At 47.7% G+C, this 17,305-nt stretch overlaps 1 protein-coding gene across 1 annotated transcript; it reads right to left on the bottom strand.

Annotated features, from left to right (window-relative positions):
- Positions 1-12,249: 12,249 nt before the first annotated feature.
- LOC121471445 (T-cell surface glycoprotein CD1a-like) lies at positions 12,250-15,824 on the bottom strand. The gene is made up of 6 exons (XM_041722225.1): positions 15,654-15,824; positions 14,799-15,065; positions 13,840-14,118; positions 13,363-13,641; positions 12,940-13,030; positions 12,250-12,795 (listed from the first exon to the last, which is right to left on the bottom strand). The coding sequence occupies exons 1-6, from the start codon at positions 15,712-15,714 to the stop codon at positions 12,699-12,701; spliced, it is 1,074 nt and encodes a 357-aa protein (XP_041578159.1). The 5' UTR covers positions 15,715-15,824; the 3' UTR covers positions 12,250-12,698.
- Positions 15,825-17,305: the final 1,481 nt, after the last annotated feature.

The following is a 17,305-nucleotide window of genomic DNA, read 5'->3' as shown; positions in this document are numbered from 1 at the left end:
CTACAGCCCCGAGGCCAGGACACCCCCAGGGGCCCCTGCAGCCAGTTCCCACATGATTCACGTCTGAAGGACAGAGCCTGACACCCTCTCACTTTGCCATCATCTCCCTGGGTCTCAGATCACGTTCATTACTATTTACAGAACTTTTCCTTCTTCTCCCACGTCTCGCGTGTCACCTTCCATCTTGTGTCCACACTTGTCTCCTTGCCCTTCGCTGAGCTCCCGGTCTCCCTCCCTTGTCCCCCCTCCTGCTTATCTCCCCCGTTCCTTGAGGACCCGCCACCGCCGTGAGTGACCCCTGGACCCTCCGGCACTGCTTGTGCCTTGACCGTAGGCTTCTATGCGTCATGACATATGAAGAGTCCTTTTCTTTTGCAAAACAGAAACCAGATATTTTTTGCAAGCTCACGGCTTGCATGAGCAGTTTTTACAGTCCCACACTCTTATGCAAAGCGAAGACTGACTTTGAATCATAAGATTCGGAGTCAAAATTTAAAAATGGCAATTTGCATCAATGGCCCCCTTCTTAGTGACATCATCACTTCATTTTTCCTTAAAAAAAAAAAATCCCTTAACCCTGTGACAGTTACAAGGAATTAAGCACATTGACCTGGAATTCTAATCTCATTCTGCCTACGGTACTAATCGCACTAAAACATCATGACAGGCCAGGGCTACGGACATCAATTTACGGGATGTTTTTGGAAGTAGACCTTTGACTTTTATTGTACTAAAAGGTCACATTAGCAGCATCTTTCGAGCGATCATGGCTTAGTGCTCTCCAATGAAAAAACTGGAAGCAGGCCGTTCAGGGCTGTTGTGGCTTCTGCTACCTCGGGACTTGGTGTGTAGGTTCCTCTTTTGTTTGGGGGGTTTTTGAGTGTTTTGTTTTGTTTTGTGTCATGTCTGGTCTTTCTATGCTTGGTCCTCCTTCTGAAGGTCACCTCATACTTCAAGGTAGTTTTCGGAGACCCTTCCTTCGAGCCACCTCGAAGCCAGCGATGCGGGGGCAGGACGAAGGTGGGCACAGCCCCTACTACCGCTGCGGTCCCCTCACTGAGCTGGGCAGTCCTGGGTCACTCCGCTCGAGGATGCAGCTCTGTGCCCCCATCTAACATCTAATGCTTGGGGGATTGATTTACTGTCGAGCAAGCATCTTTGAGAGACAGCGGTGGGGTCTCCCGTGGAGGCCCAGGTGGTGGGTAGGTGTGTGGCTGGCAAGCAGTTTCAGGTGACATCCCCGGAACCAACTCAAGGCCCTACGACGGTGGCTGCTCCCCTCAGGACACGCTGGAGCCACATCGGGGCTGGCACCTGTTGCCAGGTCGGGCCGGGTCAGGCCGGGTCTGGCCTCCTAGCCAAGCAGGATGGTACAGAGTTGGGCCGCAAGGGCCTCTGCCTTGGAGCAGAGCCTCGGGTTCACCTCAGGAGGAATCGGGGCTCCCCACAGGGCCAGCAGCAGTCTCCGTGGACCCTCATGGCCACCTCTGAGCACGTGTGCAAGCCTTCGAGAAGCGTCCAGCTGTCACCTCCACCACAACTCAGCCGGTGTCCGGCTGCCGCTCTAACAGGTGGTGTGAGATCATGGCAGGTGGGGCGGAGGTTAGAGCACACGGCCTAGAAGCCACCACTGCTCGAAGCCCATGAAGCGGGTCCCCCATGGACCGCGTGGACCCCCGGAGCCTCTCAGGCCAACCCTGGGCGCCCCCGGAGCCTGCTGCGCGGAGGCTACTTTCCGCGGGGGCTTATAGTCAGGTTCCTTGGGTCAGGAGCCCGTGAACCTGCGGGCAACAGGTGCCACCCGTGGGACACAGCTTCCCCAGAGCCTTGTTCTCAGCACCACGCAGCTTGGTCCTCGTAAGAACCGTCGGGAGAAACTGCCATGTGCCTGAGGACGGCAAGAGCTGCACTTTCTCAAACGACTGGGCCCCCCACCTTCCTAGGCCCAGGGACGGCTCCTCGGGCCCCCAAACCTCCCGCCCTCCGCTCCACTCCACCTTCCTTCAGCAGCTGTGTCCCCCCTTGACTCGGTGGCTGCGCTATTCTCACCGCTGATCCTCGGTCTCATGAGCATATTTTTGTGAATAATTTCAGTGCCTTGCTGGCAGCTTCCTGTGGACGTAAGCGTGGGTCTGCTGGCCACTTGATTTGGGGGACTTCCGATGTCATAGGAACAAGGACACACTCTGGTTTACTGTCCACTGCCACCTGGAGGCAAGGCGTAGACAGTGGCTCCGACCCATAGCCTTGGGTGATTACAGAAACCCCGACGTTTGCAACCAGACGGTTTTGATGCTGCACATGTTTTGCTTCTGTGGTTAGAAATGGGAGTGTGGGGGGGATCCCCGGGTGGCTCAGAGGTTTAGCGCCTGCCTTTGGCCCAGGGCCTAGTCCTGGAGACCCAGGCAGAGGGAGAAGCAGGCTCCATGCAGGGGAGCCCCATGTGGGACTCGATCCCAGGATCCTGGGGTCATGCCCTGACCTGAGCCGAAGGCAGACACTCAACCACTGAGCCCCCAGGTGCCTCAGAAAATGTGTTGCTTTGATGCACACAACTTGGATTTCCACAAAACGTATTATACTATATCCTTTATTTATGAACATATCTCAGTAAGCTCTGTTCTAAACACTTCCCGTAGTGTTCTAAATATATATATAAATGTATATTTAGAATTCCAAATATTTCTCTCAATTATCCACCATTAATTTTGTTCAGTTGATGCTTGGTTAATAAGAAAGCCTTAATTTTGCAAAGTAAAATTTAACAGCTTTTATATTTTTTGTTTAATTTTTTTTTCCCCAAAAAGTCCATCCGTCTTACACTCTTTGTGGTTCTGAAGCAAGAAAATATGCAAACAGAGGAATGGTCTGTGTTGCCGCCACTCCTCCTGGATGTGCCCATCGCTGTTCCCGAAGGGTGGAGAGCTCAGGACCCTTGCCAGGCAGGACCCGACTGGGTTCTAGGTCCCTGGGAAGGACTGGGCCTTGGAGCTTGAGGCTGAGAGGGAGGGACCCCTCGGCCCCCCTCAGGCCCCCCTCCAGCCCCGCTGCTCACCCGGAACTGAGTACGTTACATATAGGGTGCTTGAGCCACCGCCGCAGGCCGTTTCTCACCGAACCTCTGCAGTGTCCAATTTGGGAACTTACTTTAAGAAATAATTCCCCACCAATAGATCATAAAAACATTCTACTTTGGTAAATACTACTGATTTTGTAGGATTGTCTTTTGCATTTGCAACTTTATTCCATTGTCAATGAATCTTTCCTCTACTCTTTCAAGAATGACTTAGATATTTGTAATCATTTATTCTTTTTTTAATAAATTTATTTTTTATTGGCGTTCAATTTGTCAACATACAGAATAACACCCAGTGCTCATCCTGTCAAGTGCCCCCCTCAGTGCCTGCCACCTAGTCACCCCCACCCCCTGCCCACCTCCCCTTCCATCACCCCTAGTTCATTTCCCAGAGTTAGGATCTTTCATGTTCTGTCTCCCTTTCTGATATTTCCCACTCATTTTTTCTCCTTTCCCATTTATTCTTCTACGTAATGTAGAAAATAAGCTTACTATGTTCCTCCAGAAATCCAACTGGAATTTTATTTTTTATTTTTTATTTTATTTTGTTTTTGTTTTTACTTAGTTCATTTATTTTATTTTTTAATTTTTAAAAATATATATGCCATATGTAATTTATTTTAATTTTTGATTTGCCTTTATTTTTTTATTGGAGTTCAATTTGCCAACATATAGCATAACACCCAGTGCTCATCCCATCAAGTGCCCCCCTCAGTGCCTGTCACCCAGTCAACCCAACCCCTCCGCCCCTACCCCTTGTTCATTTCCCAGAGTTCAACTGAAATTTTAATTAGAAATTTGCTGAAGTAATAGAATGACTTAAAGAGAACTGTAACTTTTTATAATAATTCCTTCCATACTACTCCAATTAATTAGAAATACTTTTATGATCTTTAATAGTTTTTATATTTCTCTGTAGAATTCTTGTTCATCCTTTCTTTAGCCAATTCTTAGCTATTGCATAGATTTTGATGCTGTTATAAATGGTTTCTAATTTCATCTTATTTGTCCTTGTTGCATGTATAAAAAAGTGTTGTTGATTTTTTTAATATATATTTTGTGCCTAAAGAACTTGCTACATTTTTGGGCGCCTAGGTGGCTCAGTCAGTTAGGTGTCAGATTCTTGGTATCGGCCCTGCATCGGGTTCCATGCTCAGTGAGGAGTCGGCTTGTCCCTCTGCTCCTCCCCCGTGCTCGTGCTCTCTCTTTCTCAAATAAATAAATAAAAAATCTTTTTAAAAAACGTGCTACATTTTTATGTCAGCTATAATTGTTTGCTTTTTATTCCACTAGTTTCTAGGTAGAAATCATATCATCTCTTGAAATCCTTACAATTTTTATTTACATGTTAATTTTTTTATTTAGATAAATTCCTGAACTCTCGTCACTCCCAATATTTTAGTTATTTTTAATTTCCTCATATACAACCATATGATCTGTAAATAATAATAATTTTTATTTAATTTCTGTTTTCATGCCTCCTTATATCCCTTGCCTTGCTGGATTAAGGAGAGTTCGTAGTATTTTACAGAAAAGCAAAGATTCCAGCAGGTGGGCATCTTGTCCTTGATTTTCACTGGAATGATTTCAAACCTTCGGAATCAAATATGTGTCATACAGGCTATTTGCAGCCACGTGTCCCTGTATTCTGGGTTGTTCAGGTTTTATCAGAAGGGACATTTAAATACCTCAAATGCGTGGAGGTTCCTCAGAGTTAAAAATAGACCTGCCCTACGACCCAGCAATTGCACTGCTGGGAATTTACCCCAAAGATACAGATGCAATGAAATGCCGGGACACCTGGACCCTGATGTTTCTAGCAGCAATGTTCACAATAGCCAAACTATGGAAGGAGCCTCGGTGTCCTTCGAAAGATGAATGGATAAAGAAGATGTGGTCTATGTATACAATGGAATATTCCTCAGCCATTAGAAATGACAAATACCCACCATTTGCTTCAACGTGGATGGAACTGGAGGGGATTATGCTGAGTGAAAGAAGTCAATCGGAGAAGGACAAACATTATATGGTCTCATTCATTTGGGGAATATAAATAATAGTGAAAGGGAATAGAGGGGAAGGGAGAAGAAATGGGTAAGAAATATCAGAAAGGGAGACAGAACATGAAGACTCCTAATTCTGGGAAATGAACTAGGGGTGGTGGAAGGGGAGGAGGGCGGGGGGTGGGGGTGAATGGGTGGCGGGCACTGAGGGGGGCACTTGACGGGATGCGCACTGAGTGTTATTCTGTATGTTGGCAAATTGAACACCAATAAAAAATAAATTTATTATTTAAAAAAAAAGAAAAATAATAAATAAATAAATAAATACCTCAAATGCTTTTTCTGTGATCCTGGAGATGATTATATGGTTTTATTTTCTTAATCTGTTAAAGTAAGTGATTCTATTGAGATTTTTAATGGTAAATAATCCTTGCATTCCTGGCAAATCCTACTTCATCTAGTGCTGGTTTCTGTTGGCAATTATTTTGAGTCTATAGACCTAATTTCCCTGTAAGTATGCAAAATGAGGTTAACAGATAGTTACTATTTTAATAATTGTTTTTTATTTCTGGAAAAAGCCTTGCTGGTTTGGGTACCATGAAGACTTTGGACAATTAGTTGGGATTGTTTTCTGTCCTTTTCTCTGCCTGGAATGAAGCATCTGGAGTATAATTACTTGCTACACCTGTAGTTTGTACCTAGCAGGAACCAGCAGGAACTTTGGTCTTTACTCCTATTCCTTAGTGAGCACAGTGCAGACATTCAGACTCTCCCTCTTCTAGGATTTTTTAAAATAAAATGTTATCTATAACAAATATGTTGATATAAATCATAAATAACATGCTCTTATTCAATGTATGTCATTCCTATAATATGTCTGCTTTTCTCATGCTTATGACTCTTTCAACCAGTTCTGACAGAGGTTTTATATGTTGATTGATTTTCTCAAGAGGCCGTGCTTTAGTGTTGCCAGTCACCTTTATAATTTTTTTTGTTTTACTTTTAGTGCTTTTAAATGAATTTTTTACCTTCTAAATTTTTACTGATTTTGCTCTTTTCCTAGCTTCCTAATTAAAATCTTAACTCCTATGCTTTTAGCCTTTCTTGTTTACAAATAAGTGCTTTTGAAGCAGTAAATTCCCCCGATACCTGTCACCTCGCAATCATTTTAAGCCAGGAAAAGAGAATATGTGCTCAGCAGTGTAAAAACAATGACTGTGAAAACCACTAAGGAGTGACCATTGTTTAAAAATCTGGAATATTTTAAATTGCACTAACGTAGGCACTGAGGGGGGCGCTTGATGGGATGAGCACTGGGTGTTATCCTATATGTTGGCAAATTGAACCCCAATAAAAATATTTTTAAAAATTACACAAACACAGAAACAGACAGGTGTGAGGCCAGATACACACCAGGCTCACAGTTCAGGTCTGAATCCTGTTATAAATGCTCAAGGCCTGAAGTTACAAGTCACCACAAAAAAAATGGGACAAAGCATATGCAAATTATTTCTGAAACATAGAGACCGTACCCATGTTCAAATTCACCAGTGAGTGTTCCTAGCCCCAAACTAAAGTCACACAGAAAGTGGATTTCACAGCAAAAAGGCTAATTCTAACTGTCCTGATCCAAGCTAGGTCGGTTTATCCTTCTTGGTAATGAGGAAGCTTGCATTTGTGCGCGGACGTGCCCAGCCCTCATCCGAGAGGAAACGTCCTTTCCCTTGTTTTTAACTGCAGATGCTCATCTTTGCTCCCAGGTTCACTCTTAATCTTTCTAGAAAGGAGAAATGCCTGAACGCTTACAGCTTACTGTGGACTTGGCCAACTAAACTTCCTCTCACGTGGGAAGAAGAGGATTTTTTTAAAGCTGACCACTAACAATTAAAATAGTTAGAAATTAAAGGATTCATAATGAAACTATTATAAATAGTACACATAATGATTCGTAAAAGTGAGCATGCAGTGATGAGCTAACTCTTCTCTCGTGTACAAAGCTGACTGTAGTCATCTGGTCACATGTCTAGATGGACTAAAAAAAAAAGAAGAAGAAGAAAGAAAGAAAAACAAAGCTTATACATGCCATTAAAAAGTTTGGAACAAAATTAAGATCTAATGAATAAATTAGGAAAACATCAAATACTAACTTAACACACTTTTCCTGTTCAACACAACTTCACATTTTAAAATATCTCACCCTTTAACTTGATCAAATTACTTAGGGATGCAGAGTGGGGGCACAATGCCCAGCACCCACCGCATGTGCACAGCACGAGGGCCTGCCATCACTCCCTCACCTGCTCCCTGTCTGCCCGTGGATCTGACAAGACGGACTCTCCTTCCAACTGCCAAATCCAGAAAGTTTACATTTCAGCTTCTCCTTTCTCCCCTGTCCAATCACAAACTGGCCTCCCGTTTGTACTATACTCTCGAACCTTCCATGAGGAGCTCCTCCCAGTGGACATTTCCTTCTCTTAAACATGAGCCCGCTGTGGTTGCAATAGAGACTCTGTTTAGGAAACCAAGAGGGGGACACCTGGGTGGCTCAGTGATTAAGCATCTGCCTTTGGCCCAGGGCATGATCCTGGAGTCCTGGGATCGAGTCCCACGTCGGGCTCCCTGCATGGAGCTTGCTTCTCCCTCTGCTTGTGTCTCTGCCTCTCTCTCTGTGTGACTCTCATAAATAAATAAATAAAATCTTTAAAATAAAAAAAAAGGAAACCAAGAGGAACGCTTATAGGGAGAGGGGAAAGCTCTGTCTCCGCCCACGTGGGGATTCATGAAGCCCACCATAGGGAAGGAAAGATAAGGTTTTCGGAGACTTTGTAGAGCACGACTTGACAAAGACAAAAGCTAGAACAGAGAAGCTACAAAGATTTCTAAAGTTTGCCTCTGGGTGATTAAATGTAGACATCAAAAAAGGAAAGAGCTTAGAGGAAGAGATTACTCATATCTTAAATACCTGGACACAGAGCTGCTTCTCATAGTGTTGGAACCACTCTCAGAGAATGTGCTTATCACACAAATAGGAAATGCTGAGTAAGTGATGAAAGAATGAGTGGATGGATGGATGGATAGATGGATGGATGGATGGATGGATGGATGGATGGATTGTGTCAGGAAGCAATCCATGGAAAATGTCTTACATCTTACCTTCCTGGTTAACTTCCTACCATGACACTTCCTGGTTTATTACATGCTGGAGCAGCTTGTCCCCTTGTCTCTAGGAAAACCCTGGAGTATAAATACTTGCCAGTCGTGTAGCCCACAGCAGACCCAGCACCTCGTTCCTGACCTGTGGTCTGCTAGAAATCCATGAAAACACCCAGAACACGGAGTGATCCAGATGTCAGGGTTAACACACAAGATAAGGTAAGAGTGTCACAAGATGAGGACACACGAGGGAAAAAGAAAATGGGCAAGAAAAATAATGAATATTTTAAAGACTCGAGGGAAAGGAAGAGGAAAGTGAAGAAGAGCTTTGCAAGGAAGAGAGACGTTAGCCCCGCATCCCCGGAGGCCACACCCACATCCACCAGAGGGGAGCTTCCAGTCACTAAGGATAGAAATCCACCTTGTTGGGCTGAAACCACACAGGGAAGGTATTGCCTGATGGAACTGGGGAGCCCAGGGTCGTGGGAGTTCCAGCACCTTCTGTGGGTCTGTGTGTCTGCCTTTGCTTTTCCGATGCTTTGGTTTCATTATTGCTGCTGTTTTCAGACTCACTGGAGGATGATGACACCTGAAAATTGTACGTGTGGACAGTGTGCAGCTTTCCAGCCGCCCAGGGAGGAAGGTGGGGGCCACCACGGGCCATGGGGGCCCTCGCTGGCTCTAACAGGTGCAGCAGAGCCTGTGACACCACATGAACGAAGGTCCTGAGAAAGTCTTCCAACGACTCCTCAGAGAGGCCGGCCTGAAGATCCTGGGAGCCTGGTGCACACACGGAGCCTCCAGGGAGCCGCGTCTGAATGCTCACGTCCATACCTGCCCTGCCTCCCGTGAGGCATGCAGCATTTCAGAAGGAAAATGCAGAATTTGTCCAGAAAACCTCCATTGAAGCAGATCATGAAAATTAATATTTTATATAGTATTCATCACATGTTTGAGCAGTTTAATTGACATTTCTCCTAAAAACATAGACTGAAATAACCACTGGAAGTTTGGTGTATATGTACGTGGTGATACCATGCCCACAACCAGACCACCACCTCACACCCAGAACTTTTCTTTTTTCTTTTCTTTTATTTTTATTTCTTGTGGTGAGAACACTTGGGATCTACCTTCTTGGCAAATGTCATGTGTATAATTTCTCTGCCTTCTTGCAGGCAGGCTTTATCCTCAGGCTTGCTTCTCTGGTGCTGAGAAATGGATTGTACTTGTCTCAGGCTTCATACCCTGACCTTATCATCCAGGCCAAGAGAGGGCATTTTTTTCCTCTCTAATATCCATAGGAATCAGGATTCGTGTGTTCTGTGCCACCTGGAGCAGGTGCCTGGCCCTGAACTATCACTCTGAGTCAGGACAAGTGATACCTGTCCAGTGATTGGCCTGACCTGGAGGCTACCTGTCCATCCTCCAGCCTGTCTCAATGTCAAGGATGCTTTCTCCTGATGGCCTCAGGATGATCAGAGCCCAGGGATACCCATGAGGGTGGATCCAACCAACCAAAACCACATGGTGCCCATGCGAGGGGAGCAAGGTGGACTGAACTTAGGGAAACAGCCAAGCAGCCTGACCCAGGCAGGAATGTTGCAGAAGTCCTGTGATGTGTTCTCCCCCCTTCCCATATTTTCATCTTCGCCTCTTCTCCCACCTCAACGTTATTTTCCAGAAATGCCTACACATGTAGACATTTGAGACATTTGAGAACATGCACGTGTCCCTCTGGGAGTTCTCCTACCCTGGCCTCCTCTCTCAGCCCCTAAACAAATTAGAACTAAGTCTCTGTCTCCTAGTTCAATGCAAATAAGTCACTGACTAACAAACTGGTTTAGAAACAACGATGAAAACCATAATGAGATCAGGAAAAGCAAAAATTTCAAGCTCGGAAACAGGGAAGACCTTTTCCTCCCCGTGACTTGATACTCAGAATATCCCCACTGCCTGGTCAGGACTTGAGAATGGTTTGTTGAGTTAATTAATGAAACCTAAAGTAACTGAAGGCAGGCTGTGGATGTCTCCACTCGCACTGCCGTGGGGTCACCAGTCACAAAGGGTCCGTCTTCATTATTCATGGACTCTGTGCTGATGGACCTACCTGCTGACCTTGATTTGTAGCCCCAGACATGCGCTCGGCGCCATTCACGGATACCTAGAGGGGCCTAACAGATGTCCCCCACCTCGGGTGATCCCAGGTGAGGCAGGACCAGACGCCCCTCTGCCTTCCCGTGCTAATTCCTACACTGTTAACACATGTCTTAGTCATGGTCCATTTGGTGCCACAGTTTCTGCATTGATGAGCTCTTTCTAGGTGATTTCACAGTTTAAAACCATTCTGAAGCCCAGAGCCGCAGGGCTAACGGGTGTTCCTAAGTGTAAGAAGTGGGGGATGTGCTCGCAGACACAAACCCTATAAGTGACTGAGGCTCACTGAGGTCCCGATGCAGACTCGTGGGTCATGAGGTCCAAGGTAATGAGTCACCAATGCCGTAAATCCATGAAAAGGAATAAACATTCACGACGACGATGTGGAGCCACTCCAGAAAGTGCTGAAGTATCATCTGGGACGCTATGGTGACCCCAAGGGAAAAGGGGGGAGAGGGGTTATGCTCATGGATCCATGAGACGGTGACTGTTTCTTGTTTGTTTTTTTTCTAAAACCATCCTGGGCAGCAAAGCTGTGGGGCTGCAAGCCTAAGACGCTGGTGGTCACAGTACCCAAGCCGAGAAACGTTAGACACTTCTGAGCTGGTATTTCAGTATATAGTTTACAAGTATATATGTTTTAAAGACGCTGTCTTTATTTGTTAAAAAGATTTTTTTTTAAAGATTTTTTATTTATTCGAGTGACAGAGCACAAACAGGGGAAGGCGCAGAGGGAGAGGGACAATCGGACCTCCTGCTCAGCAGGAACCTGAATTATTATTATTATTATTCCATCCCAGGACCCTTGAGATTATCACCTGAGCCAAAGACAGCCGCTCAACTGCTCAACCTAGGTGCCCCCAAGAGGCTGTCTTCATACAGGCACACCTGAAACCAAGCTGCGTAGTCAGCCCAGGACCCGAACCCCGCATTGCCCCAGGAGCACTGGCTCAGTGCGGCTGACTCCAGGTCCTCAGTGGCTGTGACACAGCGCCCAGGAATGCGAGAAGGCGCTGTGTGCACGCCCCTTGCTGAGTCCCCACTCATCCCTGACCACAGCACTCCTGTTCTCTTTCCCGGAGCATCTCCTTTCCCTTCAGGACATACTTGCCCTGCTCCTTCTCAGGCATCATCATGTTTATGCACCTTCGAATCAACTGCTGATTTTGCTAAAATGCAAATTGTCATTCAGGAAGTCAGCTGACCTTTTATTTTTAAAATACCCCAGAGTGGTAGGTCTTCTGGTGCCTTGAGCCCAACAAACATTAAAAACCTGAATCCTGATTTTCCCCACTCACTTTTTCTCGGGATTCAGGTTTTTGATGTTTTTTGGGAATATCAGAGAGGGAGGCCAAACATGAGAGACTCCTAACTCTGGGAAACGAACAAGGGGTGGTGGAAGGAGCGGAAGGTGGGGAGGATGGGGTGACTGGGTGACGGGCACCAAGGGGGACACTGGACGGGATGAGCACTGGGTGTTATGTTATATGTAGGCAAATCGAACTCCAATAAAAAAAATACATAAAATAAAATAAACAAAAAAAATGGTTAAAAGAAAAAAAAGAACCTGAATCCTACCATTCTACTTGATTCAGAATACTTGGAAAAACAATTCATCCAAAAGGTTTATGTAGTTAAATAATACAAATCTTAATAGAAAACTTGTTTCAGCATAGAGACCTGGGGGTGTCAACAGGAACAGGGAAAGTGTGAGTACCCTGGCCAGGTGACAAGACTTCTAACAAGAAGAGGATCAAACCACCCAAAAAAAAAAAAAAAAAAAAAAAAAGGATCAAACATCTCAGTTACTACAAACACGGTAGGAAGAAAAAGAATAAGAAAAATCTAGGAATTTAACATGAATTTAACGCAGGTTTTTATTACTGAGGACATTTTCCCTGTAGCTGAGGCTCCTTGCGAAGGATGCAAATATTAAAAAGACATGGACTTTGCTCTCAAGAATCCTAAGAATTAGAAGGGAAAAGGACCTGATGGGGGCAACAAGGGATGGGGGTCAGGAATAGAATTGTCAAAGTGAAGGAAAAGAAGCTGGCAATTGTCGCCAGGCAGAGACGGCCTCCAATTCTGACTCAGGGACGGCTCACTGGTGGAAAGGATGACTCACTGGAGGATATGATGTCTGTGACCCATGAGGTTGCTGGGGCATCAGGTTATGCTGAGTTAAATTTTGAAATTTAAGTTCCAGAACCAAGTCAGAACAACAAATCCCCCTGAATCACGCTGAGCTGACACTGAGAACCGGTCAATAGGGAGGACTAAGGAAGAGTTGGCCACAGGGAGTGGCCAGGACATCAGTGCTGAGCTGGGTTTAGGTAAGTGCTGGAGCCTGGGCGGCTGAGATCCCGCTCCGAAGGGACGTCCGTGCACTGAGGTCTCCAGTGGGCTTTCCTGGAAGAACAAGGAGGAGGCCCTCTGCAGCAGGTGGAGGGGAGGCTGCAGGGCGGAAGGGCACGGGCGGCAGGAGGGCTGAGGACACAGGGAAAGGTGGGGAGACACGTGGGAAAGAGCAGGAAGGGGGCTCCAGAGACTCACCAGCGCTTCCAGAGCCACCACGCCAGGCCTGCCAGGAGCACCAGGGGCACGATCACCACCAGGAAGACCAAGTTCACGGAGTGGGGCTGCTCTGTGGGGTTGGGCACAGAGGGTGTCATTTCCCGTCCACCCTGGGTTGAACTGCACCTCCCACAACCTCTCTGCCCCTGTCACCCTCTCCCTGACCGACCGCCCTTCCTCCTTTCACTTCTCCCATCCCTCCTCAGAGATGGACATTCCACCTAACCCTCCACATCCTCCCACATCTGCAGGACCCTCACCCTCAGCTCTTCCATTTCTTGGGATACAGATATTTTAATGTTGGGGACTAGAATCACTAGCAACCTAAATTTTTCATCAGGCTCCCCAACTCTACTGAAGGACCCCGTGCCCCTTTCCCAGCTGGACCCGACACTTCCTCACCCCAGTGGAGGACCATGTCCTGGCCTCCTAGACTGCTGTGTCTCACACGGCAGGACAGGCCAGCTGCCTCCTTGACTTTCACATCCAAGGACACTTGAAGGTACCACGTCCCATCGGTATTGGGCAAAATATCGCTATACAAGGTGCCCTGCTGCTCCTGGTCGCCCCGCATCCATGTCACCCACACAGGCTTGGGGTAGAAACCAGAGACGTGGCACACCAGCAGCAGATGGCCAGGCCCAGGGCTGGGGCCAGCGGACAGCCAGGCCTCGGGCCGCACTGCAGAGACAGGACAGGGATTCACAGACTGAGGGGAGGTGCTCACATCACCTTAGACAGACACACCTTTCCGCCTCTTAAAGCCCATCACCATCACCCCTTCACCCTCTTGACTCTCTCTTACTCTGAATTTGAGGGCACAGTACAGATTTCTGAGCGCAGGATGCAGAAAGCTTGGAGGGAGGGAGGAGGACTGACCTTGTCGCTGGAGATATGCTTTCCCTGCATCGAGAAGACCCAACAGGAACCGGGGGCAGGACTCAAAGAGGAGCTTGTGGACTATTTCACTGAAAACATGGTATTCATTGAAAAGACTGCAGACCTTCTGAGCCCTACTTCCTCCCTCTGGAGATGGCCTCCATGATGTGTTCTGGAAACTCAGGAGATCAGATCCCTGATAAGCCAACTGCAGGAAGCCTGCTGATGCTTCTCCAAAGTGGGAATCACAGCCTAATACCAGCTGAATCTGAAAGGGATCTGGGGAAGAGAGATGTGGGTGATAAGACAGCAGGAGTGAAAGAGATGACATGAGACGAGTGGAAGCCATGGATGGTGGAAACAGAGGGAGAAGTTCAGGGGATTGAATGGAATGGAGCACAGTTTGGCTTGAGGCAAGCCTCAAAGGGGAACTGGTGGTCGCTGGAAGCAGAGGAAGAGGTAAATGATAGAGGAAGGAGCAAATGTTGTAGGAGAGACATGAAGGATGTGGGCATAAAATAGGGAAGGGCTTGGCCGGAGAGCTGGGCTAGAAAAAACCGAGGGTGAAGGGAGCACAGGGGGTGACAGGGTCGCATAGACAGACATCGCTGCTGGGATAGGATGGGAAGAAAAGCACATAGATCAAGGAGTCAGTCACAGAGCAAGGACCAGAGCTGCCTGGTTGGAGGCCAGGGAAAGGGGTGGTCATGGGAGAACTAGTGGGACAGGAGAGCCCAGCCTGTGGCCAATGAGAGGAGCGGGACGGAGCAGAAGATGGGAAGCTTTTCAACAATCAGGGTCTGGCTCCACCCTCTGCCCAGATGAGTGTGAACCTTTATATGACAGAGAAACATGAGGTTCAGAGTCCGGTGGAGCTCATTTCCTAGAGGAAGATGGAACTCAAGGAGACACACACGCACCTGCCACCTGCCACCCAAGCCCGAGGGAACAGAACTCACATTCAAGTTGCCAGTCACGGATGTGGTTATGAAATGTGGAAGGGGATCGGATGGTGTATGTGTAGAATAAGTTCTGCACTTCCAGGAGCTCCTCGTTGCTGAAGTTGCCCTTGGACCAAGGCTGCAGGTAACGGAAAGCTCCTGTCTTGTTGTTCCAGCCGTGAGTCTGCAGCTCATCCAGCCAAGCTGAGCCTTGATTCTGCGTCGAGGAACTGCTGTAAAAGGATGTGGTCAGGATGATCCGGAAGGAGATCGGCTCCTGGGAATCTGTGGGGAAGGACATAAGCTTTGGGAGTGCAAGGCCTGGAGAAGGAAAGGGAGTGGAGACTAAGGTGCCGGGGACGGGACCCAAACCTGCAGGACAGAGAAACCATAGTCAACTCAGGAGACACGTGCTGCCCCTGAGCCCGAGCCTCGCACCCATCCTTCAGGAGAGCACAGGGCCCTGGGGCCGGGGATGCTTGGGAAGGACCCAGCTGACTCTCTCCCTGCCCAGGTCTGTGCCAGGAACCCACACCACCCGTTCACACACACAGAGACAATTGCACACACACAACCACAGAGAATACACATGCGCACCCACATATGCACCTCTACACACAGAAACACCCAGACACTTAACCACACATGTGCATGGACACCAGACAGGTACCGATACACACTTAAATATACACGTACTCAAATGCACACAAGCACATGTACACACATAACAGACACACAGACTTACAGACACACAGACTGAGGGAAATACACAGAGACACACAGGAACACGTAGACTCAAAAGCACATGTACACACACACACACACACACACACACACACATGTGCACCCACTGGGCAGGACCCCAGCTCTCACCATCTTCGCCGTCACCCCCCGGGAGGAGAACTGCCAACAGCACAAGTTGCAGGAACAGCATTGTGTCTGCAGATGTTCTTTCTCTTGCAAAGTCGCTCTTTGACTTCTGTCCTCACACACCAACCCCCTCCCAGCCCCTCTCCTCTGACTTCCTCTCCACACACAACCCTTCCCTGAGTCTCTGCCACAATGCAAATGTGCTCCTCCCTCAGCCTTGGGCACCTACTCAGTCTCACTTCCCCTCCTGCTCTGCCTCCCCTCTGGCCTCCAGCTTCTCCCTGTCACCAGTGTCCATCCTACCCCCGCCCCTGATTCAGATGCTACAGAACAAGTCCTGTGTAGCCTGGAAAAGTGGCCCCACCTCTCAGCCCTTTCTTCTCACCCAGTCAATAACCCAGGAAAACACCCGGCTCCCAGCACCAGCCCTGGACCTGCTGTCCCTCTGTCTCTCCTACCCTGTGTCGCACCCCCCCAAGGTATTTCCTTCCCTGTCCCACCCCCACCCCAGCTCCTTCACATCCCTGACTTCTCACTGCTTGTGCCAAAAAACCAACCAAAGAACTCAATTCAGAGACCCAGCTGGTTTTATTAAGTGATTCAAGAATGGGGCAGCCTCCCACCTGGCAGGTAAGAGGAGCTCTGAGCTGTGGTGCAAATGGAGGGTTTTCATAGGAAGGGAGTCGGTGAAAGAAGAGAAAGGAGTGTTTCAGGGAAGGTCCCTTACCCTTAACGGGGAGAGCAGGGGGTCTAACCATGCAGATGACCTCCCCTCCGTGGGGATGGAGAGGGCACATGTGACAGAGAACCTCCCTGGGCCAAACCAGAGAGTCCCTCACTGATGGTGAAGACTTCCTTTTCTGGGGAAGGTGGGAACTGCAGCTGGTTAGAGATTAAGCCGGATCTGGGGACTTTGTCTGGACCAAGGTGCCATTTGGCCCAAGGGGAGGGTTTCATTTCCACAGATGCTCTATTTGCCTGTCCAGATTCCCCATGATTGTAGCAGTCTCAGCATTATTCTTCAGGAGGAACCAACAGGCATCACAGAGACCACAGGACATGGAATCATCTGAAGAGTTCCCCCTCCATCTGACTGGCATTAATACATATTCACTCACCACCAGACACTTAGCACCTGCTTGGACCCAAGCACTGTGCTGCCTTCGTGAAGGTACAGTGTGCGCAGGGCAGGCACTGTGTTCAAGGAGTTTTTAGGGAAGAAAAACACATAGACCAGGAAGTATAAATTTGGGGGCGCTGAATTCCTTTTCCCTTGTTCATTTTGTCTATTTTAAGATTCAAGATGGCTTACATTCTGTGTTAGATTAGTTTCAGGTGTGCAGTACAGGGGTTCAGCAATTCTATATATTATCCATGCTCATCAGTGTGGGTGCAACCCTGCTCCCCTTCACTATTCCCCATCCCCACTCCCCTGCCCTCGGAGAACCAGAAGTGTGTTCTCTATAGAGAGCAGTCTGTTTTTAACTTTGTCATTTATTTCTGTTACTTTTCTTTGTTTCTTCAATTCCTCATATGAAGGGGGCCACTGGGTGGCTCAGCGGTTGAGCGTCTGCCTTTGGCCCAGGTCGTGACCCCGAGGTCCGGGATCAAGTCCCATGTTGGGTTCCCTGCATGGAGCCTGCTTCTCCCTCACC

The sequence above is a fragment of the Vulpes lagopus genome, chromosome 11 (assembly GCF_018345385.1).
Source record: "Vulpes lagopus strain Blue_001 chromosome 11, ASM1834538v1, whole genome shotgun sequence".
Lineage (NCBI taxonomy): Eukaryota > Metazoa > Chordata > Mammalia > Carnivora > Canidae > Vulpes > Vulpes lagopus.
This window is presented reverse-complemented; position numbering and strand designations above follow the sequence as displayed.

Excerpts from the sequence above, each read along its gene's own strand:
- LOC121471445 (XM_041722225.1), bottom strand. The coding sequence starts at position 15,714 with ATGCTGTTCCTGCAACTTGTGCTGTTGGCAGTTCTCCTCCCGGGGGGT. Across the intron at positions 14,119-14,798 it reads CCGTGACTGGCAACTTGAAT|ATCCCTTTCAGATTCAGCTG; the intron begins GTGAGTTCTGTT and ends TCTCTTCCCCAG. Across the intron at positions 12,796-12,939 it reads TGGTGGCTCTGGAAGCGCTG|GAAAGCCCACTGGAGACCTC; the intron begins GTGAGTCTCTGG and ends TTGTTCTTCCAG.